At 37.3% G+C, this 26,072-nt stretch overlaps 1 protein-coding gene across 2 annotated transcripts in view; it reads left to right on the top strand.

Annotated features, from left to right (window-relative positions):
- Positions 1–26,072, top strand: part of LOC107091821 (low-density lipoprotein receptor-related protein 1-like) — a 114,514-nt gene that overhangs the window by 41,345 nt on the left and 47,097 nt on the right. For both annotated transcript variants that reach the window (XM_015385999.1, XM_015385992.1), the window contains exons 4-20: positions 6,369–6,488; positions 6,680–6,808; positions 6,971–7,231; positions 17,200–17,362; positions 17,619–17,841; positions 18,725–18,914; positions 19,236–19,379; positions 19,490–19,726; positions 19,839–20,019; positions 20,236–20,458; positions 21,168–21,357; positions 21,439–21,561; positions 22,041–22,181; positions 23,287–23,412; positions 24,341–24,457; positions 24,560–24,640; positions 24,742–24,909. In XM_015385999.1, coding sequence (XP_015241485.1) covers positions 6,369–6,488; positions 6,680–6,808; positions 6,971–7,231; positions 17,200–17,362; positions 17,619–17,841; positions 18,725–18,914; positions 19,236–19,379; positions 19,490–19,726; positions 19,839–20,019; positions 20,236–20,458; positions 21,168–21,357; positions 21,439–21,561; positions 22,041–22,181; positions 23,287–23,412; positions 24,341–24,457; positions 24,560–24,640; positions 24,742–24,909 — 2,817 coding nt within the window. The remainder of the gene's footprint in view (positions 1–6,368; positions 6,489–6,679; positions 6,809–6,970; positions 7,232–17,199; positions 17,363–17,618; positions 17,842–18,724; positions 18,915–19,235; positions 19,380–19,489; positions 19,727–19,838; positions 20,020–20,235; positions 20,459–21,167; positions 21,358–21,438; positions 21,562–22,040; positions 22,182–23,286; positions 23,413–24,340; positions 24,458–24,559; positions 24,641–24,741; positions 24,910–26,072) is intronic.

The raw sequence follows: 26,072 nt of genomic DNA, 5'->3' as shown, positions 1-26,072 counted from the left end.
TGTTTGCATTTTTAACATTTACTCCTTGGATGATACCTGCCAATTATTTAAAATTATTTTAAGTGATAGAAAAAAAATACTATTGTTGTGATAATAAAAAAGAACTCTTATTCTACTTATTTTGTAAACTAACACTTAAGACATGAACTTGAAGTTTGCTCTTAATTTAATCAGAATTAAAGAATCTAAAATGATATTCAGATTATCATCTTAACAGCCTCGTCAGTATTAAGTCTATGGTTGTGAGAAATACTTTTCCCTTTTAAGATTCTGGATGCTTTTCTGCTTCAGCTGGGCTTAAGTGGCTTTCAAGAAGCATTCATACTTGCAACAAAAGTAGCCTTGTCTTTTATTTTGAAGAGCTATCTGATTGAAGCAACATAAAGTCTTCACTAAATGTGATTCTCATTCTGATAAGGATCTTTGCTCAGGAAGTAAATCAATGAGGTGCTGGGCTTAAGTCAGCTTGCTTCCTCTCCAGTTTAATATGACGTGTTAATAATTCAGTTCCCAAAAGTCTTTCTTTGCAGTTACGATGAAAAGTGTGTCGGTATGACAGAAATGTCTCTTCTGTTATATGATAAGATGGTTTATTCTCATTGTACTCAGAATCATATTTTTTATATCAGAAATTAAACATAAGTGTATGTCTAAGGTGGAGAATTTACAGCTGAGCAGAGCAGTTCCATTTTTTTATATTATGGTCACTATGGATGTGCAATAATCCAACAATTCTGTTGCAAACTTTTAATTAGCACTGACTTTTTGCCTTCTATTAAGGCTGTGTTGCACATCAAGATGCAAAATATCTGTTCATTTTGACACTTTTTTTTAGAGCATAAAATTTAAAGAAATACATTTTTGTTTGCCTGTGTTGCAAATAACAGTAAGCGACACAACAAATGGCCCACCTGTTACATCATTACCTGATCTTAACTCTGACTTTTCGACTAATTGAATATGTTATAAACAACTTTACTTTAAATATGTACTTTTGGATGACAAGTTGTCTATCTTTTTAATGCTTCCTAAAAATGTGAGGTAGGTCTGGGTTCAGATCAGAGCCAAGACTTTTAAAATATTGCATTAAAAGTGATTTTTATTTCTTGAGAGTTCTTTGTTTAAAAGTAGTTGATACGTCGACATTTAAATGCACACAAGTGTCAGTTACTTTGATTTCTGCATGACAAAACAATTTTACAGACTTTTCTATTAGTAACCATTACTTATTTTTGGCAACTTTCTAATAAGGGGGTATTCTGGTCTCGGTAATAAAATTTGTGGCGAACCGCTGTCATTCAGATCATTTAAGGTCAACCACTTAATCCAGGGTTATGCACTTATTTCTCCCGTTTGACTTCATATCTTTAACAATCTCCTAGAAATAACACATGATGTGGCTAGGGTTGTGTTTTCAAGGTCTGGTTCAGTTTATGTGGTTAAAAACTGTCAGAAATGGGTTTTGCTCTGCTTTCCTTATAGATAAAATCTATATCTTGGTTTGTGACTGACACTCAAGGAACTGGAAAGACGGATCACATATATACTCCTTATTGATATATATTTTTTTCCAATTTACCCCATTGGAGTGATTTCCTGATTACTCCATAGGGCCTGCGCATGTTTATTCATGCACTTTCACCAGCAATGACATGATTTATCATGGGCAACTCCAAGCTGCCTCTGCACAAACCAAATTATCATCTTAAAGCATAAATGAGTCTCGACCTGAATTAGTTTATTGGTGTCCTTTAGCAGAGCTGTGTTGTGTGATAAGACAGGTTTTACTGCAAGGATGAAGATATGGAAGTTTTATGAGTAGTACTAGATTTCTAAGCTCCTAGTGGGGGAGGAAATTACCATTTGTCTGGAAAGGTATAAACTATATGTACTTTTGTGGTTGTTTATCTGTTATGGTTTTTGTTACAGGTGTCTATGTAGCTACTTCTGCTGTTTATGCCTGAATGTAGTCACTGTTTGCTCATTCCTCAAGCCGCCGCCCTGCATGTTTACAAGTGGTTACCCTGCCCTCTTTTTAATTCCTGCCTACACCTCAGTCACTTGAAAACCTTTTTGAACAACAGGAGTTTGTTCACCTTAACAGATACTCTTATTTTGACAGTTATATGTTTACACACACCTATAAATGACACAAATGTCATATTATTTGAGTTTAAACATGCATTATTTTTTTATGTTGCATAGAATAAATATGCATATCCATTATGTTTCAGCCAATTTTATTTTTTTACTCAATTGGATGCACAAGGATTTTAGTGCAAACCATCTTAATGCACAAAGGCTTAATTATGCAAACCTTTTTGTATTTCAGTGAATATCCTGTTGGAAGTTGCAGTGATGCCACATACTTTTTATAGCCTTTGATAACATCCTGGCATACTTCTCATATAGACATGATCACTCTTGCTGTCAGAAATGGTGCAGTCCGTCTAAAACTTGGCTTTAAAGCAAAGTCTATATATTTTTTAATGGGCTAAATGCTTAATGTTACCCTGCTTCATATGTTGCCAACCTTTTTCCCCCCCCTCTGTGATGATTGTCTGGTAGGAATACCTAATTACATTAAAGTTTTACTCTTCAACATGATACAACAGAAATCGCCCTGACCTCAATCCTGTTGTGACATGCAATTTATAGCTAATTCTTTAGCCTGAAGCATAATAAATTTTATTTTAACTGTAAAATGTTTGGGAAGAAATTTGACTATCTCTCCAACAAGAAACATGCCAGGACTTTATTGATATCTGCAAAATGTATGATGCTTCAATAAGTCTACATGATGGATATTTACACAAATATCTGTGAAATTTTAGAAAATATTTTGAACTTAATTTGAGAAATAACAAAGTAAATGCAACCTTGTGGCCCCAGATGCTACAGTAATGCATTGCTTGTGTTACAGTTTGATTTTCCAAACAAAAGAGCAAAATATATTCAACAAAAGAACTGATGACTCACCTTGTAATGTGGCCTGAGTGGCAGCCAAATTCAGATTTGTCCTGCGGTTCATGTTTAAAATAGAATGGAGGTGCTGCGATGATACACTGTTTGAAAAGTGTATGCTCCTTACAGGAAGCCAGATAAGAAAAAAAGCATGTCCGAACTTGCTTCTAAACAGAGTTAAATGGTCGGAATGTTATACAGACTTAAACAAGCCTAAAAGTTTGTTAATTGCATTTTGCATTTTGTTCACTTTCTGTCTTCAAAAAAATCACAGCGAAGGCAAAATTCAAATAAAGTTCGGTTTACTTTTGCATGATTAGGACAAAGCCCACACAGGTCATCCTGAATTCCATGTTAACCAATCAGCTCAAGCCTCCTTTTATGGACTTAGAGAAGATTTTGAAATGGAAGTTAAATAAGTGCGATGAGCAATTATTGGAGTTCACTCTGGTTACCTTTCTGGATTATTGAGGCACCTATTTTGTGATTGCATAGATGAGCAGCCCAATAAAGCTCCACAGTCCAGTTTTTCTTCTGTTTTTTAATTTATTTTTTGCATGCTGACTCATTGCTATAAATGGAATCTGGGTAAGATGTAAATGTAATGTAATGTAAATCCCTTTATTGTCCCTCCATGTTGGAAATTCACTCTGTGCATTTAACCAACCCCTTAGGGAGCAGTGTGGGGTTAAGGGTTTTGCTCAGGAACCCAGATAGGAGACTGTGGGGACCAAACCGGATATTTGCAACCCTCACAGAGCAGTATCGCACTCCTCTAACACACTAGGCCAACACTCCCCTAGGCATGTGAACACAGCGTAATTTGTAGAATAGGATAGAGGAGACTGATCTTTATTGTAGTTCTTACAGGTAAAACCTAAATGGATAAAGAAAAATAAGAGAGGAAAGGCACCTGTTAAGATAAGCAATTATAAAGGGATGAATGAAAATGCATATATATATATATATATATATATATATATATATATATATATATATACATATATATATGATGCTTTCAGCCTAAAGTAAGGTTTAATATTTCAGCAACTTGCTTTAAACCACTGCTACCTGCATGAAAGCAAATAAGTGTTTTATTAATGCAGCAACAGGATCAAAGTCAAAGTTCTTTATTCTGTCTATTCTATTTCTTTGCTTCGTCCAACAACCCTTAAACAAATATCCAACATATTTTAATTGGCTTGAAGCATCCTAACCTAATTTTTTTTTCTTTTTTTTTTTGCACTACCCACTCAGACCTATGGGTTCTGAGATTCTTGTCTCTTTATCTGAATTTGTTTTTTTTAAGAAAGTAATAAGACTGAGATAAAGTTTCCCCAAAGCAATGGCTTCTTCTTTTAGCTGTATCCTGGTTTGATTTAAGCTTGACCTTTTTTTTCAATAAAAATAAAGTCATTCGCTGTCTAACATTCCTCCAAAGTTTGAAAAGTAAGTCAAGTCAAAGTTTAAGGTGTCAAGTAAAATATTTTATGCTAAGGATTTTGTTCTTAAAATGTAAAAAAAAAACCATTAGAAATGGTTTGATTGTAATGTTAAGCTATGGTATTTGCTCATATCGCCCACCCATAGGTAGACAAGAGGGTACAAAGTGGAACACAATGACCCTGGACAGAGGTAGACGCTGTTAGTATTTTAGCTCTCAAGTTGCCTGTGGTCTCTCCCAGTTTAAAGCTCAGTGAATGGATTTGATGTGGGCCACAGTGTGCGCTGGGGGACTCTTCCTTTCAGAGGCCACACAACAAAAGACTCATTATGGCCCAGAGTGCCACAGGCTTTATGTAACGAGGGCCCTTCACTGGTCCACTCTCTGCTCTTCACAGCCAGGCTTCCACTAGTTACCCAATGCATGACTGCTTACCATTTATTTGTCGGTTGTTGTGGTTCATTTTCATATTGTTGGTCGTCTTCCCTTTGTACCCACATAAGTCTGTTTAAATCTAAAAAAAAATCTAATTATAATATGAATCGTATTTGTCAAACAAAGGTATTATAAAGTGTTTTAGCTTTGCAGTTCGGATGTAAATATATAATACAAAGGAAAACATTAATTAACTTCAAAGTATATATTTTCATGTATTAAATGAAACTGTAGAATTTGCCGTTTTTCAATTGATGCCTGCATTAAAAAAAACAAAATATATTTAGTTTAAAGATCTGATAGGTATGTTTACTATCTTATCATACATCATTATGCCTTAAATTGAAAACTATTAAACTCGTTGAACATGCAGCATGATTGCTTATTTCTGATTGAGTAGTTAAGGTTTTTTAACTGTTGAATGTTTATTTGAAACAATTACATAAATATGCATTTAACCTTAAGAAGGAAATTGGAAAAGAGCTGTAATCAGAAAGTCATATGTAATAAAAAAAACCCAGAAATTTAACCTTTGATATTTCATTGAATAATTTGTTTTTCCTAAATTGGACCACCGCTTAAATATTCACCAGTTCCATAGTTTTTTGTTTGTTTTTACGTTAGAATTATTTTAAATGAAAAGTTACTCAAAACTAAGAGGAGTGGGTGCCAAATTCTGACAGTGTAATGACAATTAAAAAAAAAAAAGCTGGAAAAAATCCACATCAACCCTGAATATATTACTGTATCTTTAAACAGTTTAAACAGCTCATTAAAAAAAAACAGTCATTTGTATCATTTATTCTTTTACTTTAGAAACGGAAATGACTTAACTGTTCAACGAAAATATCTTTTTACTTAAACAAAAGTGTGTAAATATTTAACTAGAGGGTAAATCATTTCGCCACCAAAAAAGTACCATGGCTTTACTAGAGCAGCATCCTGCAATGGTTTTTCATGTTTTATCTGATCTGGCTCTGGTTTCTGCCATGGAAATGAATGACACAGCCTAGATAACCTCCCCTGCTCTTGGAAAAACTTCCTTTAGGGATAATTGCACCATAAGTCTTTAAATACTCTTGTTATTATGAAAGTATTCAGAAAACTGCTTTAGACAGTCCTGATATGTTTTCCCCTAGTCTCATTTACCAAACACCTTACAGGGAAACTTCACAAAGTCCAGGTCATCTCAGGGTTTTGAGATTTTTTAAGTAACAGCCTGCAATAGGCAGCTGACCCTACTCATTTGGAAGCCCAGACATACATGTGCATGCACACCCACACCCTGCAGAGGCCATGATGAGAGGATGTTTGGATTCCTTTCCTTCATTTCCTGCTCAAAGATCCATCCTTCAGCTCTCTCTGAGGGCTGGAAAAGAAGTGATCCATAATCTTTGTGACATTGGTTATTACTGAATAGAACACCTCCAAAGGAAAATATGCACTTTTGTCGACCTAGCTACTTGTGTTGATATTGATTTACGTTCAGTGTTAAACTCTGGATTTCTGTTTGCTTCCTGTGCAGAAAAAGCACCAGAGTGTGCCTCGTTGGAGTGTGAGTATAACTGTGCAGTGACCCATGACGGGCCTCGCTGCTACTGTGGAAATGGTTACGAGGTCGCAGCAGACGGAAAGAAGTGTAAAGGTGGGTGATAATTTAGCAGATGTTTTCAAGTTAAACCTAATTTATTTTAAAACCGATCCAATTGCTCTTACTGCAGAAACTGATTGTTTTTTTTTTTATCAGAAAAAGAAATTGATTTAAGGTTTTATTACGTGATATGACTATGTATTCCATAATGTTTTTAATAAGCTCTCTCATCTTTTGCCTGCTAGATTTCAATGAATGCAGTGTGTATGGGACATGTAGTCAGACGTGCACAAACACAAAAGGAAGCTACGCGTGCAGCTGTGTTGAAGGCTATCTGCTGCAACCAGATAACCGCTCCTGCAAAGCTAAAAATAGTGAGTAGAAAAAAAAAATCCATCCTACACTAGTGTTTATAGTTTCCACAGGGATTTAGAAGATGGCTTTTCATCTGTTGTGGGAACGGCTCATTAACAACGGTCACATCTGCATGGCAGTGTTTGACGCTTTCTCCCGTGTTTTGTGAAATCTTTACTCAGAGCCTGTGGATCGCCTGCCTGTTCTGTTGATCGCCAACCTCCATGATATCCGATGCACGTCTCTGAGCGGCTCCACATCCCGGCTTCCTGTCATAACCACCAAGCAGACAATGGCGATGGACTTTATCTATGCTGAGGAGACCGTTTGCTGGATAGATGTGGGTGAATCCCCTGCTGCCACTCAGCTGAAGTGCGCCAGCATCCAAGACCTTAAGACTGTTAGTAACATCCGGACCATCAACATCACCCTCAGCTTACATCGTAAGTGGTCGTTTCTCGGACAGAAAGTGAAAGAAGCTGATTCCAATTTTTAAGTTTTCTATCCGGATGCTTTTTAATAAGCTGGACCCTGTGATACAGCTTTACTAAATGCTGTAATCTATTTTCATTTAGACTGATAAGGGATCTCAAGCAGAGTAAGTTTCTACCTCCAAGAAGATACAATATAAATACATATAAATAATATACTCAGCTTTATCCGATTTGAAATGCCTATCAGTTACCAACAGCGACACCTTGGCACACGATTGTGTCTTCCCTTTTACACAATTTCTATTTTGTTTTTTTAATGTGATAAGAAGCACCCACAGCTGCCAGCTGGCCAGCAGGCATTAGTTTCATAATTATTAACTGGCAGTCTCTAAACTACTCTGGGGCTAGATTTATGGCCAGGCATGCTCAACCATCCTAAAGTGATTCAATACAATGCTTTTTTCAAGACTTTTCATTTTTATGTTGTAAAGCAATGTATTTTTGTTTTGTTGTGTTTGTAAGGACATCGATAAAGCAAAGCATTTGTCTTCAACTCCTTATGCCATGATATCTCTAAATGGTTGCATTAAGAAGTCCACCAAATGCTTAGCAGTGTCCGTGGACAACACATTGCAAGGCTTGCTTGGATTCTCGTTTGGATTTAGGTTTTGCTTTTATCTACTTACATTAAAATTAAGAGCCCTACTTTCCTTTTCTAACTGTTCTGATATGTCCCCGCCCCTCTCCCTTATCTCTAACATTTCAGCCAGTGAAGGCCATTGATTTAACCTGGCAGTAGCCAGATTGATATTTGCAGAACTGAGTTGAGTTCTACGTTATCAATTTAGGATGGCTGCCATTCAGTCTGTCCCTGAAAAGGAGGGACGTTTAGTATAATACTTTGAGCTGATTGGATGAGTGCCAGCTATTACCCGACTTCCATAATAATCAGCCAATTGTTGCAGCGAATCGTGACGTTTTGTAAGCTGATAAATTAAACTTTTTCCAAATCCTGTCGGAAGAAAAGCGCAGACATCTTTCCCATCTACAAATGCAAAAAGTTCTTCTATTTGCTCCTTTTTTAAATGACAAATTGACGTCATTTTAGCTAAAATCGAGTCAATTGTTCAATCGACAGGTGAGTCCTCCAGCGAAGCCATGTGTGTAATGCCCTGGCAAGGCACTCATGGCTGTCTCATCACAAAAAACACTGCTGGCATGCCATTGGTCTGACTCGCTGGTTGTTAAGAGACTATTAGTGGGAGTCTTTCGAGATGGATTTGTTGTAAGACAGAAACTCGGATCTTACGACATTCCAGCTCGCAGCGCAAGGTTACCAGTGCTGTCTTCTGTTTTTGTTTTTTCCACTCTTTAAGAACTTCGTTATTCGTTGTTCTGCAAACAAATCGTTTTATCTGGGTTGTGGATCTGTAGCATCATGGGGCTCTTGGTTGCTGCTTTTTCGATTCCCAACTTAGCAGTTTAGGTGGACTGCCATGTCTGCTTAGATCTCATGAGCAACTTATCAGCTTTGGTTTTGGTCTTCACTAAAGCTCTTAAACAAACCCCTTAAGCCTTACAGAACTGCTGTATTTCACATTCTTACTGTACTTCTTAGGGGTGTCCTGGTGCCGCATTTTCATTTTCGACACAATACACATGTAACTTGGAGATTTGACAGATCCTGATACTGACCCAGTATGATGTCAGCATGACAATAAATAGCTCTGATTTATGGATTTTCATTTTTTTAAAATCAATTTCCAATGAGTAATTACTATATATCAAAATCTATTTCGAAGAAGTTTTGGAAGCTGATCATTAGATTTTTGCGGAAAAAAAACATACACAAAAAAACCCACAATAACCCTAATCTCTTCATCCCTGTTATCTCCTTGTCCTTAATGTCTGATTTGATCCGATATGAGGTTCGGTTTTTCCCTGGAAAACCTACTTTACTTTTATAAATCTTTCAAAATCCGGACATTTTGTCCCAGGCGATTTAATGGCGAGATAATGCATGTTTGTTTATTGAGTAATGACAACAACTGAAACATCTGGCCTGTAGTTCAGACACACACACACACACCTACACGCCTGCACATCCACTCTCTCTCTAATCACTTACACCCACACACGCACATGAAAGACGTAGCTTATGATTCTGCATGTTTTTGACAGTTAGTCATATAACGATGACAGGAATTTTCTTTGATAACACACCAGACAAGTTTTATTTTATTTTATTTCTTTATCTTCTTGGCTTACGGTGCTGGCATTATATAAGAAGGAGTTCAGAACTGTAGTCAAAACATGGAAAGCGAGGGTGTGGGTTTATCCATGTTTGCCTGTGAACGGGAACATGGAAAGTCTCCCTTGAGAATCAGCCTCAGGCGTAGCGGAGCCTACACGTGGAGAGGTAGCTCTGTTACATGACTGAGATGTTGTAAGCTTACGAGCAGCTAAGGTTGTAAAACTGCTGTCCCTTCTGGCAACTTTTAAGGTCTTTGGGTTTATTAACTTTCTGAATTCCGTCTACGTACTTGTTATAATGGCAGCAAACTGTAACTGTAATCGGAGGCAGAAAGACTCATTAGATTTCAAACTGTGTTCAATATGCAATCATGAGATGCAGTAGTGCTGGAGCTGAGACCGGCTAAAGCATGCAGGACGGTGGGTCCTGAGGACAGAGTTTGTAAACCACTGGTCTGAACCATCTGTCTGTTTGTGGCACACCCATTCATCAACCTGACAAGTTTTCCCTTTGTTTTACCAAACATCTGTCCTTCTGATCATCCATCATCAGACTGTTTATCCCTCAGTCATAATTGTTCATCCATTCATCTGACAATTTATCCAGCTCTCCCTTTATCCATTCATTTCTCTTTTTCTTAGCCCCTTCATGTATCCGTCCATTCTTACCCTCCTTTTTTCCTTACTGGCTGCAGTTTGTTTTCGATTACCATTTTTGGATGACCTTTTTCTTTTCTTTTTTTTTTTTTCTTAAGCAACAGGTCAAAATTAGTAATGAGTCTCACTTTTACCTGTATGTAGAGCAACAGTTGGCTCCAAAGACGATGTGCCATGAGGATGGGGTTGGAGTAAGGATTGAAAGATGTGAGAGACTTTAGCGCAGTTAAAGACTCTGAGATGAAAGGAGAAGGAGAAGGTAGTGATTTGCTGTCGCTTGGCTGCTGTGTGTATAAGTGGTCATGCAGATGGTGTTTATATTCTCCCCCTGTGTTATGTCAGCCTGAACAGTCTCTACATTCCTCAGTCTATCTCACTGTTCCTGTCCAGTTGAAAACTCATGCACACTCATTTAAACTTTACCTTTCACTCTGTTTTATTACTACTGTCTACTTAAGCAGTGTTTAATATTGCCTACATTGCAAAAACAATCTAGAAATAAGTAAACATGTCTTAAATTAAGTGTATTAACCCCCAATATAAGTAGGTAAATAAGATGATTTGCAAATGAAATTAGAATGTTTAGTCTTAAAATAAGAAAATTGGTATTATGCAGGACAATACAATAGTTTTCTTCTTACCGTATTTTAAATGTCTCACCTCCTCGATGCAAGAAGAAAATGCACTTATTTTAAGAAAAAAAAGAGTTATTTACATTTACATCTCTTGCAGTGTGGCCCTGATTCCTTTAATGTATTTTTTTGTACAATATCTGTTTTTTAAGATATTTTTCTGTATCTACCGTAGTCAGGGCATTATTTTTTATTATTATTTAGTACCAACTATACCGAGTCATTTTGAAAACTGCTGGTCACCGAAGGCCAGATCTTTAAATATATATATAAATAAGGCGTGCACAATTGTCTGAAAAATTTGATTTGGTTCTGCCCCATTTAGTTAAGTAAATTGGATTTTCTACTGACAAACAAAAGTTCTAAACCAAGGCGTTGGTGGAAATAATGGTTGCAGTTATTGGGTGGTTAAATTATAGGAATATTATTTATATTTCACTTTCCATATAAGAATCTGAAGGTGATCTAAACAGAGGTAAAAATGAATAAATAAAATGTGAAATAAAGTTACATTAAAGAAATTAATATCAGTCGCAAAGCCTGGAAAAGCTCACATTGACAACTTCTTTGTACTTGAAGTAAGATTAGGCTCTAAAAAGCTGGACTTATCTCTACCTATCGTCAGAATATGGACCCAAAATATTTCAAACCAAAGTAGGCGCATAGCCGTCAAAAAACAAAACAAAATGAACTAGAAAATAAATTCACACAAGTTCTGGATTTACACTTTAGGTTGACGCACTGGGTCTTTTGGTAGATTTAACTGTGTAGTTCATTATCGTTTATAAACATGCCTTAATAAGTTCACTCATTTTGGTTCATTTCACAAAGATTGTCTTAATTTGCATTAATTTGTCCTGCAAAGACGTAGTTTTTTTAGTAACTTATATTACTTTACTGTTGCTATTGTGCCAATGCCTCCTTTGTGGCAACACGACTGCTGAAATGTTTTTATGAAAGTTTGCTCATGACTCTCAAACATAGACAGAATCAATATTATAATAGCTTATACCTTCAGCCATTAGATCGCTGAAAATTGGAGCGATGGTTATGTATGACCATAGTTTAGTTGCTCTAAGGCTTTCCTATCACTCCTTCGCCTTGCTCCCAACCTCATCTTTTACTGCAAGTCTGCCTTAAAACTGTACATTATATATGGAGGGTGGGGCTGTCCTCATTGCCCTGGTACTAATTAGTAGTAAAAAAAAAGTACAGTTAAGGTTATACAAACCCGAGCAAATAGTTGTTGCCAATAGAAGAGGGTTATCTCTTAAGCTTTTAACAAACTGTTATAGTGTTCCATTCAGCATAAGAACCAAAAAAGGCTCTACTGGGAGAGCCAAGATGTGCGGTTCCTGAGAGCCTGAGACAGCAGGGCAGATAAGCAGATGAGGGCTCCAGATGCATCTTTTCTCTGTCTGCATGCAATGCTCTAACGGAGATAAAAACTGAGCAGGAGCTCACCCTCCTATTATTTCCACCCTCTGCACACATCTTGGCTACAAATACGGGCGATCCTGGCTGTGAATCCTGCTTTCATTTTGTGCATTTTAAGAATATAGCAATACCTGTGAGTTTCTAGAAAACATAGGCTATATTCGGATACTCTTCATTGTCCTTTTGGGGTGGAAAATCTGAAACAGAAATAAGTCTTTGGTTTTTATTTACTTCCTAAAAAATCTTAGTATGTAAGTTTGTAACCTGATGCCACCATTTTATAAGTCTGGTTAGGTTTTAGAAAAAAAAAAAAAAAACTGGCTACTGAGCACAGACTTTAGGCCCTATCCTGGTCTCTAAAAGTTAACTTCTTTACATGGATTTTGTACTATTTTAACTTTGATTTAGACAACTTTTATTGTAATTGTTATAACATTTTTATATTAATTTGTCATGAATTTATGTTCTTTATATTGACTAAGTTTAGTTAAATGCTATAATGTGTTGATATTTAAAGGAATTTCACTAAAAGGACACAAGAAAATTCACTTAATTTAGGACTTTTTAGCATTAATTCCAGCATCAGCAGGGCTGTCAACTCTCACTCATTGGGAGTGAGACTCACCCATCTCAGTGTCTTCAAACACTCTCTGTCCATATTCCCAATTTCTGACACTAAAAAGTTACAGACATTAAAACTCAACTCAGTCTAGTTTAATGATCTCCTGTTGGAATTTAGGAGTAATTAAACCAACTCAAATATTTTAATTCTTAAAGCTTTCAGGTTTGCCTCTCAAACTTATTGGAGCTCCACAAAAAGAAAAAGAATCATTGCATTTTATTTTTCAAAAGATCAGCCACCCAAGAAAAGAGCAACCACATCAGTTATCCAGGATTCAGAGAAGAAACCACAGGGATGTTCTTCTTTTATTACTATTTATCATATTAATTTATCTTTATTTCGGTCCATTGAGTATGTTTAAAAACTTTCCATCTCACCCTCCAAACTGAAATTTCCAGAGAAGTGTCATCTCCTGTCATGGTGAGTTTTTATTGAATCTATAGCCTCCTAGAAGATTTTTAATCCTTAGCGTATTACCAAATATTCATACACATTGTAGTTTGCATAGATTTCGATTGCAATGGTTCCTGTATCGGTGCCAGTAATCCAGTAATAGCTTATTAGTAGTTATTTGTTTAATTGAGTTGAATTGCAGAGAATAATTAATGAACAAAGTTGTGAAATTCTTAGTTTAAAGTATATTTAAGATGCAAGTATTTTAGTAGGGCTCATTCTGCTTTACTTCAATTCTCTATAAATCATCAGAATGTAGTAAATAATGTATATTGTGAGAAAAATGTTCCACATAATTACAGACCACCACTACTTACTGTGCTATAAACATTCCACATTTTGCCACTTTGTTTCAGTTAAGTCCTCTGAAAACCTCCAACCATTAGCTGCACCTATCCTCGTCTCACCCTTATAAGGTTTCCTGTCCAAACTATTTCAAAATCTCACCCCAAGGTTTGGTGAAAAGTTGGCAGCCCTGCATCAGTGTGGTATGACATGGAGTCTATTGACCTGTGGCTCTTTTCTGGTGTTCAGGTTGCTATGTAGAAGTCTTCTTTTCACATTTGTTGGATCTGTTGTTTTTCCTCTTCCCATGACATTACTCCATACATATTCAAACAGGCGGTCTGCTGGCCAATAGAGCTCATTAATGCCTTTTAATTAAGTCAGTTTATTAAATCAGATAGTGTTCATTTTTTAAGGTCAGGTAGTTTTATCACAAAGCTTCTCAGAAGTGAGAGCCTGAAGTACTCTAAGGTTCCTCATATATAGTTTAAGAGTGGTTAATGCCTTGATCAAACATAATCGACCAAGTTAAAGCAGGAAGTTGAGACCACAAAGCAGCCATCTGGTCCTTTTCTGTCAGTGGCCCTAGTGCAAAGCTTCTGAAGTTGTTTTCCTTTTTTCCAGTAGTGAGTTAAAGTATAAGCTCTTGTCATAATGGAGATGCATCTGTACCTGAAGGCTCTTAAAGCTTTGAGTGCAGCTGCAGTTGGTGTCTTATGGATGTCTTTAAAACCCTTAAAAGGAGTCTGGTTATAAGTCCTGTTGAGGGTTTTGTTATCACTGATGCTTATGGTCATTTTTTATGCACACTTTTTTCTTCCACTCAACTTTCCATCACATTCAAATATTTGTGTCATAAAAAATTACGTTTTACGTTATCCTCATTCTTTAATGTCTAGATTATTTGAGAAAGTCTCTAAAGTTTTTACAGGCTTTGTGGTTAATATTTTAAACAAAACATTTTCAATTATTAGTCGCATATTTATTTCTGGCAGCTGCAAAAGAGCTTTTTTTTTTTTTTTGCCTTCACCGCAGTAATGCTGTCAAACCTCTCTAACCCACATATTTTTTCTTCTTTTAGTTATAGTGCAGGAGGATTTTTACCAGTTTAGGATTACTGCCTCTTAAATATGTCATTTGACTATGTGAAATGAACTCCAAAATAGAGCTGCTGAGAGGTCAAAGGGGCTTTTACACAAATTAATTGGATCATCTTGGCAAAGAGGATTATGGAAGCTGGATGATAACCATTTTTTTTTTTTGGTTTGCTTTGCTCTAACATTTACTTACTACAGTAAAAAGGAAGCAACTCTGAAGGTACAGTATAGTGCTGCTTAAATCAAACTGTATTTAAAAGAAGGCAGACCATGTGAGCAAGTACCTATACTGCCATTATAAAGCAACATCATTGACAAGAACAACACCTGAGTCTATGAAATATTTACTCCTATTAAAAGGGAGTCTGGAGGTGTTGAGACAGGATGAGAAAATGACTTGTAAGTATAGGGTGGATGGAGGGAAGGGGTGGGCTCAGTCATTTTCCCGGCAAAGTTTCCACTTACCAGAATTTGCATGGTTTTAGACAGGCTGGCTCCCCCTGGATAAGGGGGTCTGCTGAGCTGTTGCATAACACGGTCGCTGCTGGGTTGCACAACCTCCTCTCTGCTCTGAATCGACTAAGAATCATTGCTTCCAGCTGGATCTCTTTATAAAAATCTGATATCAGGACTATCACTACCCCTCTTCCCTGAAAAAGAGCTTTACCATTTGTCGTTTTCTGCTATTGTTAAAATATTCTTCTAGAGAAGCTGATTGAATCCATCTTGAAGGCACATTTCCAGAAGTTCAGTCACTGCGGTTTTCCTGTTTTCTCTCCTAACACTGTGATTTTAAGCATACTTTAACTCCCATGTTGAACTTGCATTTCAAAGCTCTTTGTATGTTTGTTAAATGGTGTGGAGGGGTTCTGAATTGAGCCCAGATGTGGCGGGGCTCTGTTGCGTAACTTCAGACTTCACAGTAGGAGGTACCACTACAGGCATTTTGAAAAAGCTTTGGGACAGACTTTCTGTCGGTTGACTTATAATTTGCAATCGGTGCATCCAGATGAAGCGACTTGTTTTGGGAACATGTTTATTTCTGTTAACCTGTTCTTGGTGAAAGGAAAAAAAAATCTGTTTTTCAAAATACTAGAAAATTGCATAAATTATGAAAGCTTCAAATTTTTAATTTAGTGAAAAACATACTTAATATTAATTTGAAAGTATCAATATGGAATCATTGCCTGAAACAGCTCCTTTCCTTCTAGAAAGAAATATATATATATATATAGTTCCATTTGTAATGTATTTTCAGCTTACGGTAATTGAGTAAATTGTGGTAACACCACTACGCCACAATTCTTTAGAAGGATATATATTATCTTTCTGCTCCCACCTGAGATGTAAAGACAAAATGAAACAGAAACGAACACAGAAGAAAAGTGTTTATTTTATTATGTGAGTGAAAGGACTCGGAAAGGACTGAAGAGAAAAACGCAGCTTTGTAAAAGTATTTGTTTTGTGCTCTGCAAACAAATCTGAATCCCTTATGAATGTCTCAGAATTCTGTGTATATGGCCCAAATAATGTCAACTGTAACATCACTGAAAGATGTACCAATAAAACGAAGACTATCTTTTGTTCTTTAGGATTTTTAATAATCAATACATTTTTCAGAGATGCAACTATCAGCAAGTAAGAGCTCACACCAGTTAGATCTGATCTGCAAGTCATATACTAAAAAGGCATTGTATCTTTTGGATTTATTCGGTTATTCATATTTTTTTCCTTTTTAAAGAAATCTGCTTACAGTATGTATGTTTGGAATTCTACTTCTCTTTCAAAAACCTGATTAATCATTAGGAAATGTGTTGTGATGCATAAGAGATCATGTTGAATAATCTGAATGTGAAACACTTCCTGGCCAAAGCAGCAACAGATTTATGTCTTTTTATGTTTGATCTGGTAAAAAAAAATAAAAATAATAATTGGTCTAAAATGGAATTGATGGATCAAACCTTCAAAAGAAATATAGAAATCAGTATTGGTGAGGGAAAACCCAGACCAATGCTTCACTAATATTTTACCTATTATCAAGCAGTTAAAGGATCTAGTTGCCTTTATGAGCTATTGTCCAAAATGTTTGATAATCTGTAAATTTTTGCTGCTGATGGCAAACATTATCACTCTGAGTCTTTAGTTCTTCCTCTCCCAGTGGCCTCTGTGTGATAGTGAATCTGTACTTAAAGTCATGCATGCGACATGTAAAAGTAAAACCAGGCTTGATTCTCAGTGGCAGTCCTTGGTTATTATGTAAGCCTGTTTTCAAGAGGTTAACCGCGCACCCAAATTGGATCTTTGTATTTTCAATTTCCTTTGGATGGATGGAGAGAAATATTGTAAATTAACATAAAGAATTGCTGTTCTTTTTATTTTAAAAGAGAGCAGGGTGTCATAAACAACAGGTTAAGACATATTCCTGGAATTTGTCCCAGATTTATGGCTACGCTTACATGAGACAGTCTGTTTTTCTTTTCTTTTTTTAAATGACAACTGTGCATTCCTCTTTTCTCTCCTTCCCTCCTCTGCACTCATCAGATGTGGAGCAGATGGCCATCGACTGGCTGACAGGAAACTTCTACTTTGTGGATGACGTGGATGACCGGGTGTTTGTGTGCAACAAGAACGGTCAGACTTGTGTGACCCTGCTGGATCAGGAGTTGTACAACCCAAAGGGCATAGCCCTGGACCCAGCTATGGGGTTTGTATATATGTTTATTTCACCTCAGTGCTCTTGACCAAGTCCACCCCCCAATCCCAGTGCTGTTTAAGCAACACATGGTAGGAAAATGCTGTCTTATGACCAGAGGAGGTGCTGACCAAGCAGGCAGGCAGAAATCAATGCACTTTCTCCAGACAGACACTTGAATGCTGATTACTGGAGTTAACATGATTGCATGTGATGCAGTTCCTTATTTCTTTCTGTCCTCCAAATGTTGTTGCTCCTTTTGATTCAGGAAACTGTTCTTCACTGACTATGGCTCCACGCCGAGGGTGGAGCGCTGCGACATGGACGGCCAGAACCGCACCAAATTGGTTGACAGCAAGATTGTCTTCCCCCATGGCATTACCCTGGACCTGGTTAACCGACTGGTGTACTGGGCAGACGCCTACCTGGACTACATCGAAGTGGTGGACTACGAGGGCAAGAACCGACACACCATCATCCAGGGCCTGCTGGTGAGGCTTTAGTGATGGTTATACAAATAACCACTGTAAAAAATATACAGAAACACATTCACAGATGTGATTAGAATCACAAAATGCACACTTCATTTCATATAGATAACAATAAACATTTGTCATCTTGATTCTCCAGCAACCGTCTGTGTATCTAAGCCTTTTCAGCCCCATGTAGTACTTGTATTACATTCATTTGGAATTGTGAGCATAAGAGGCAGTGATCCTTGATTTTTCAAGCTAATTTTGCTCTAAACTATTTATGCTGGCCCCTGGTGATGCCTGAATCTATTTTATCCAGCAGAAATGATCTTAATGCAAATATTATTGTGATGGTAGTTGGACATTGGTTGTTTTTACTTTAGTCATAATTGTCTCTCAACATTGTCAAAATTATCCACGTTTTGTCATTTTTCAGGGTTTTCTAAGTTATTTACTAACAAATTAAACCATTCCATGTTCTTATAAGCTTCTATGTTCCTATCAGCTTCCCTGTTTCAGCTGAAGAGAAGCATCCCCACAGCATGACGCTGCCGCAACCTTGTAAAACTTATAGTGTTTAATAAAATGTCTCAGAGTTGGTGCAAAAGCACTCCTGTAACATGCTAAGAAACACAAATATAGTCTATAAGATTAAAATGCATTTTATTGATAAAGCCATTTTAAAAAACAACTTTGTATAGTTGAACTTACTTGTTTAAGTAAATTAAATGTAAGTTATTGAGCAAATTAAGTTTGATGTCAACTGTCATAGATTTTACATTTAAATCATGTCGGTAGATAAATGGAATTTAACTTTCTGAAAGTTACAGAAACCCTTCAAATCCCATTGGCTGGTGTTCCTTACTACTGTTTTTCACATGGCCGTCTTGATGTCTTCCAGATTGAGCACCTGTACGGACTGACTGTATTCGAGAACTACCTTTATGCAACAAACTCTGAGGAAGGCAACCTCAACCCAAAGACCAGCGTAATCCGGGTGAACCGCTTTAACAGCTCTGACTTCCAGGTGGTGACCCGTTTGGATCGGGGAGCCGCTCTGCATGTGTACCACCAGAGGCGCCAACCTCAAGGTGCGCTGAAAGTTCAGAGCTAATCTGATAGCTTTGTTGTCAAATATTTTTCACAGATACAAAATAAAACATCCTGCTTGGCATCTCTGGCCAACATTAATTACACCATTGGTGATTTTATTAAGCAGTTTTTTGTTTTTGTTACATGGTTATATTATGTTTTGTCACTGAAAAAGAATTGTGCTAACATAACAGGTTTATTTTCTTAATTTTTTTCAGTGAAAGTGACTTAGAATTACAATTTGAACTTTTACCAGAGATGCTGAGAAAAAATGTAAGCATATTATCACATCAGTTGAATGCTCTTGTTTTTGCTGTCAGTGCGCAGCCATGCTTGTGCCTTGGATCAGTTTGGAAAACCTGGAGGTTGCTCTGACATTTGCCTGCTAAGCAATAGCCACAAGACCCGTACCTGCCGCTGCCGCTCCGGATTCAGCCTGGGCAGCGATGGGAAGTCCTGTAAAAGTGAGTATCATTTTTTTTAATTTTTTTTTTTTATAAATGAAAAAAAAATTTAAATATGTTTCTTAACGTAATTGAAATGTTAACTTTCTCTGTATTTTGTTCCTCTAAAGAACCAGACCACGAACTGTTCTTGGTGTATGGTAAGGGCCGTCCTGGTATCATCCGGGGCATGGACATGAATGCCAAGGTGCCTGATGAGTACATGATTCCCATCGAGAACCTGATGAACCCCCGAGCTCTGGACTTCCACGCCGCCAGTGAATTCATCTACTTTGCAGACGCCACCAGCTACATTATTGGCCGACAGAAGATTGATGGCACAGAGAGGGACACCATCCTAAAGGATGGTAACTGTGACGTTTTGCCTTCTTACAGGAATTGGAAGCTATTTTTGTTTTGTGTCTTTCTAATTTCAGGCCTCAGGATATTCCATAATAGTTTAACTCTTGCTTATTTCAGGTATTCACACGGTGGAGGGGATAGCAGTCGACTGGATGGGAGGAAATCTGTATTGGACAGATGATGGCCCTAAGAAGACTATCAGTGTTGCCAGGCTGGAGAAGGCTTCCCAAACTCGCAAGACTCTCATTGAGGGAAAAATGAGCCACCCCCGGGCTATTGTTGTGGACCCTCAGCATGGGTAAGACCATTAGGGGGTTCCTATTGCTCATAAAAGCTGCCTTGGTACAGCAGCAGGACAGTTTCCTAATGCATTCAACAGATTTCTGGAAACTCGTTTCTTTGTTTAGTTGTTGAATGTTCTATCAAATATTCTCACTTATCAAAGTTATGCATGATTTTTTTGTTTTTTTGGAGGTCTAATATGAATATATCACTTTTTTTTCTTACTCTCTAGGTGGATGTACTGGACAGACTGGGAGGAGGATCCTACAGAGAGCAACAGAGGGAAGATTAAGAAAGCCTGGATGGATGGTTCACACCATCAAGTCTTCCTGACCAGCAAAACAGTGTTGTGGCCCAACGGCTTGAGTCTGGACATTCCTCAGGGCATCCTGTACTGGGTGGATGCTTACTACGACCGAATCGAGATGGTTTACCTCAATACCACAGAGAGAATGGTATAAACTCCTATCAACTGTCAGATTCTGTTATTAAGGAACAAAAAATAATGGGATTCCAAAATATTTTGGAAAAGGAAAATATTTAACAACGTTAAGCTCCTTTATGGAAATTTATGATTAGAATTATATTTCCGGATATTATGGTTACAGTCAAATTTTTTTTTAAATTTACAAAAGTCTCACAATTACAGGCAGAATTTGCATGCAAGTCACTAATGAATAATTTATCAAGTAGCGCATCCTGACATTCTGGATGTTTCATACATGAATCCAAGGCAAAGAAATATTGTTTAGCTTTAGAACTCTTTATTTTTTTGTTTGCAAGGAGACAGACTTTTTTGTAATATAAACTGATTTGAAATAGTAGATATTTAACTTTAGCTGCTTTTTTGACTCTTTGGTAAAGGTGCAACATTTAGAAATATAATGGAGGATTTCCAACAACCTTTATAAAAGGATGAATTGAAAGATAAGCCGAATGCAAAATGGGGCCTTTTGAGCATAAAATGGGCTGATTTAGGTCACCAACAAATGCATCTCAAGTCAACCAGGCTTCTTCATTAACACAACTGCTTCTTAATGAATATTTTTGGGGTTTTTTTTTTCCAATCATAATGCTATATATGCTAATGTATGCTCAGTTTTCTCTAAATATGACGGGTTTGTCTTTCTTTCTTTCTTTCTTTCTTTCTTTCTGATTAATCAGGTTGTCTATGAGGGTCAGGAGCTCAACCATGCCTTTGGCTTATGTCACTACAAACAATTTCTGTTTTGGAACGAGTACCGCGGTGGTAGCATCTACAAACTGGACCAGGTCACCAAAACTGTCACTTTACTTCGCAATGAGAGGCCTCCTATATTTGAGATCAGAGTGTACGATGCTCACCAGCAGCAAGGTAAGCCACTCTTCTACAATAAAATGTCAGCTTGTTAAAAAGAAGAGGTAAAAACCTCCTTTTGCTTCCGTCTTTATACAGGTACCAATGCATGTAGAGGAAACAACGGCGGCTGTAGCAGTCTTTGCCTCGCCATTCCTAACGGCAGGTCCTGCGGCTGCGCTGACGATCAAATCCTCGATGTCGACAATGTTACCTGCAAAGGTACTTAGCTGCTTCACCAGATGATGAACATGGCATAGGGATGCAGTGCAACAGCTGTGGGAAATCCATTACTCTGCTGGAGCTGACTAGGAATTCCAGGCTGCTTTTTTGGTTTGGAAATAAAGTTTTTCCAAGACTTTTGCTGAAAATAGTCCAACAAATTACAACAGTTTAGGACAAATTCAACACAGAGATCTTTTACCTGCTTTACAAAGCTTCTCAATGATTGAAACACTATACTGCAATCACTTTTTGTGATTAGATTGCTGTTCTGTGCTTATCTGAACAACATGTAAAAAGGAGAGTGAAAGAACTGGTTTGTTCAGCCTGATCTTAAAACCAACACATATAAAGGCTAATGTTTCTCTCCAAAACAAGTCTTAAATTTCTGAGATAAAAAGACTTTGTTTTGCTTCAGTGTTTAATGCATGTCTTTGTGAATGATCTGTGTCCCGCCTTAACCCTGATCTCATCTTCAGCCAACCCCTCCTACGTTCCCCCGCCCAAGTGCCAGCCCGGGGAGTTCGCCTGCAAGAACAATCGCTGCATCCAGGAGCGCTGGAAGTGTGATGGGGACAACGACTGTCTGGACAACAGCGACGAGGCCCCTGACCTCTGCCGTAAGCATGTGGCCCCACAACATTGTCATGGATACAGAGCAACACATAAATAAATAAAATTACATTTAAAGTCTGACAGAGCATGTAGCAAAGTTTCCAGGATTTGTCTCTTTCCATACAGAGTGACGTAGTTTTCAAGGAGCCAACTTTTCTTCTCATTAGCTTGAATCCAACCAGAGCTTATAATTATCCTGGAACTTTTTCTTGCTATCAGCTTAAACACATGATTAATTCAGGGTTCTAAGAAAGTATGGGAAAGAACTGATTTTGATTTTAGGTCTGGGGTCTTTTGGAAGAAGAAAATCTTTGTAAAATAAATCTATTTCCCAACTTTATTTCCTGTCTAAATTTAAATTATTATTATTTTTTTTACTTTATTTGTGATTTATTTACTTTGTTAGTGAACTTTCTGATACCAGACATCATTTGCTTGTATCCTTTCTTTTGTTCCTGGTCATTCTTCATTCCTTGGTTGTTTTTTATTCTTACTTCCTTTTCTTGCGTCCTTCTTCCCTTTGTTTTCTTTCTTTTCTCCTGCCTCCCTTTTGTTATTTCCTACCTTATATCATCATCCTGTTTATCCTTTTCTTGCTGTCTCCTCAGTTCTATTGGTTTCTTCCGAGTTTTACTTTCCTACTTTGTGTTCTTCAACTTTTCCTTCCTTCCTTTTCTTCCTTCTGTTCTTTCTTCCCAGGTTTTCTTTCCCGTGTCCTACCTCCCTTAATCTTGGTACCTTTTTCCTGCAATTTCTTGTTTCCTTCATTGTGTCTTGCTTCCTTTCATCCTTTTTTTTTCTTCCCTGCCTGTTTCCTTCCTTATTTAATATATTTTCCCCTTGCATCCATTGGTCTTTACAGCATTCTTAACTTTATTTCCCATTTATGACTCTTTCCTTTTTCATCCCTTCCTTAATTGGGTTTTTCTTCCTTTTCTTTTTGTAGGCTTTTCAAATAAAGCATTTCTGCCCCAGAAAACTCTGCCCTAAATTAATGGGAGTTTAATATTTAAAGGACTAAAAGGAATTTAGAGGTCAAAGGGGATGTTATGTGTATGATGCTTGAATTATTTAGCTGAATTTCATTTTTGTGTGAAATTCTACCACCAGATCAGCACACTTGTCCCTCGGACAGATTCAAATGCCAAAACAACCGCTGCATCCCTCTGCGATGGCTGTGTGACGGTGACAATGACTGCGGCAATGACGAGGACGAATCCAACACAACCTGCTCTGGTATTTAAGAGAGTCATTTAAGTACAGCTTTGTTTCCATGGAAACATATTTTATTTAAAAGATGACAACTTAATAATAATAATAATTTAATATTTTTGTTTGTTTTTACATATATAATTTATTTCCAAACAGGGTAGATAGAAGTAAGCTTGAAAATAGTCTTTCCCAATGATGTCCTACAATAAACAACCGCATATCATTGGCATATCATTTTCATATGCTTTATTTAAATGTAAAATCTTAATTCCTTTAAATCCCTTTCCTTTAAATCCCTTTCTAATATCATAAGTAATAACAAAACCCCATCGTACTGTTTCTGGGAGATTTAAACATCCACGTACATTTGAGATAACTATAGTATTATTAAAAGGTTTATTTTCAGTTCAAAAAATAATATAACATATTATAGGTTCAGTGTGATATATCACATGTATGTACTTCAGTGTGTTTTCATAAAGACTTTTTGCTGATAAAAAAGGACATATTTAGAATAATACTTTAAAGCATCATGGGAAAAACTTCAGACCAGCCGGTTGTCTAGCCGACAGTAATTGATGTCCCCATAAAAAAAAAGGAAAGCAGGAAATGGCTTCTACTAAAAAACTGTTAGAATAATGGTGGAATGTTAAGTGGAAGGAAAACATATGGTAGAAAAATTTAAGCTTTAGAAGATTATGTATTGGATTTATCTACTTTAGGGCCAATTACTTCTTACAGCTTGAAAATGACAGCTTAGAAGTATATATTTTCACAACTGATGCCAAATGTTGTGTAGCTGAATGTAATGTTATGCTCCACTGCTGAAGGCAAACAGAGAACCAAATAAAAGTTTTTAATGTGCAGAAATAGAAGAAGGGAGGAGGTGGATTGGGGAAAAAAAGGAGTTTCTGTACCATAAAACCAAGTCTGATATTTTTGTGTTTTCTAGCTCGCACATGCCCACCAAACCAGTTCCCCTGTGCCAGTGGCAGATGCATCCCCATCTCCTGGACATGTGACCTGGACGATGACTGTGGAGATCGCTCAGATGAGCCAGAGTCCTGTGGTGAATACCTGCTACTCAATCACAATTTTCTGCTACACTATTTAATGTTTTATGATAATTCTGTAATAATTTTTATGTCTCATATCTGTATCTTTCTCGTAGCCTACCCAACATGCTTCCCTCTCACCCAGTTTACCTGCGCTAACGGCCGTTGCATTAATATCAATTGGCGCTGTGACAACGGTGACAAGCTTTGTCCTTTCAGCTCCCATAAAACTTGACAACAGCCCTATGAGCAATAAAAAAACAACAATAAAGTCCCTTGTGTGTTTTATTTTGAACAGACAATGACTGTGGGGATAACAGCGATGAAGCCGGCTGCAGCCACTCCTGCTCCAGTGTGCAGTTTAAATGCAACAGCGGCCGCTGCATCCCAGAATACTGGACCTGTGATGGCGACAACGACTGCGGAGATTACAGTGACGAGACTCATGCAAACTGCACCATACGGGGTAAGAAATGGATTGCATAACAGGCTTTGACTCTTCATAATCTCCACTCCCCAAAGGTGCTTGTTGATAAGCAGAATATTTTTCCTTTAGCTGATTGGAGCTCTTATCTCATTATTTGTTGTATTTGTCTGCATTTTACTCCTCAAAGATGATATCTTCCTCTTCCTTTTGCTCTTTCCTGTGTTTGTCACTCTTTTGCTGTCTTCTATTCATTAGCCACCAAAAACAAACCCCTCTTCAGTTGCTCTGTTTAGGATGTGATAAACTTTTGCGGTTAAACAACAATTAAACTCTTTCACGGTCTCCTGCAGACTTCACAGATGTTGTGACTGCTACAGAGATAGGACCTGTCTGTTTACAGCTTGGCGGCTGCGCAGTTTCAGTTGAACAGACTGAGGCGCTAACTCAGGGTTGATGGTCTCTTCCTTCTGCTTTTGGTGGGCCCACAAACATGAGCTGCTGTGCGCTATGCTGTGCGTACTGTGTGATTCAAGCACGAATGTGGCTCACTGCTGTTAAGCCCCAGCATGCAGAAAAGAGGCCCAGCATGACCTGCTGCTCTAATGTGCAATCTGTCCTCCTCTCCGTCTGTGTGTTTTGAGATTCCTTCATCTGTTGCATATTTAAAAAAAGAAACAAAAAGTAGAATTTGATAAAAGTCATTTATTATTTAAGGGTTTAGTATTTTCTAGTTTGTTTGTCCTGGTCATTATGAGGTGACTGGTCGGTGTGCTCCTTGTTTACTTTTGCATTTAACAGCAGGTTGTTCTAATTGATTTGGCTTAGTGAGAGAGTCTGTGGAGTGTAAATAAAAAGTAATAAAGGACTGTAATAGACCAATCTCTGTCTGGCCAATCGCCTTGGGGTGTCAAAAACCTTTTTAAGGACATTTTCACACCACAAAAACTAACAATAAAGCATTTTTATCAGGATTCTGTGTAATAAACCAATGCATGAAAAGGCATTGTTTTGAAATAGAAGAGATAGGATTTGTGCTTTGTCCCTTTTATTTTCCAAATGGGTTTTGTATGTTTTGAATAAATCTCACTTACTCTGACAATAGATCAAATTTTGTTCAGAAGATTGTCCTCAGAATTGATCTGTAAATTTTAAAGTAGCACGTGGTTGCCAACCCCACCCTTAACCTTTTAGTCTATCATATG

Source organism: Cyprinodon variegatus, unplaced genomic scaffold (genome assembly GCF_000732505.1).
Source record: "Cyprinodon variegatus isolate N-32 unplaced genomic scaffold, C_variegatus-1.0 Scaffold16, whole genome shotgun sequence".
Taxonomy (NCBI): Eukaryota; Metazoa; Chordata; class Actinopteri; order Cyprinodontiformes; family Cyprinodontidae; genus Cyprinodon; species Cyprinodon variegatus.
This window is presented reverse-complemented; position numbering and strand designations above follow the sequence as displayed.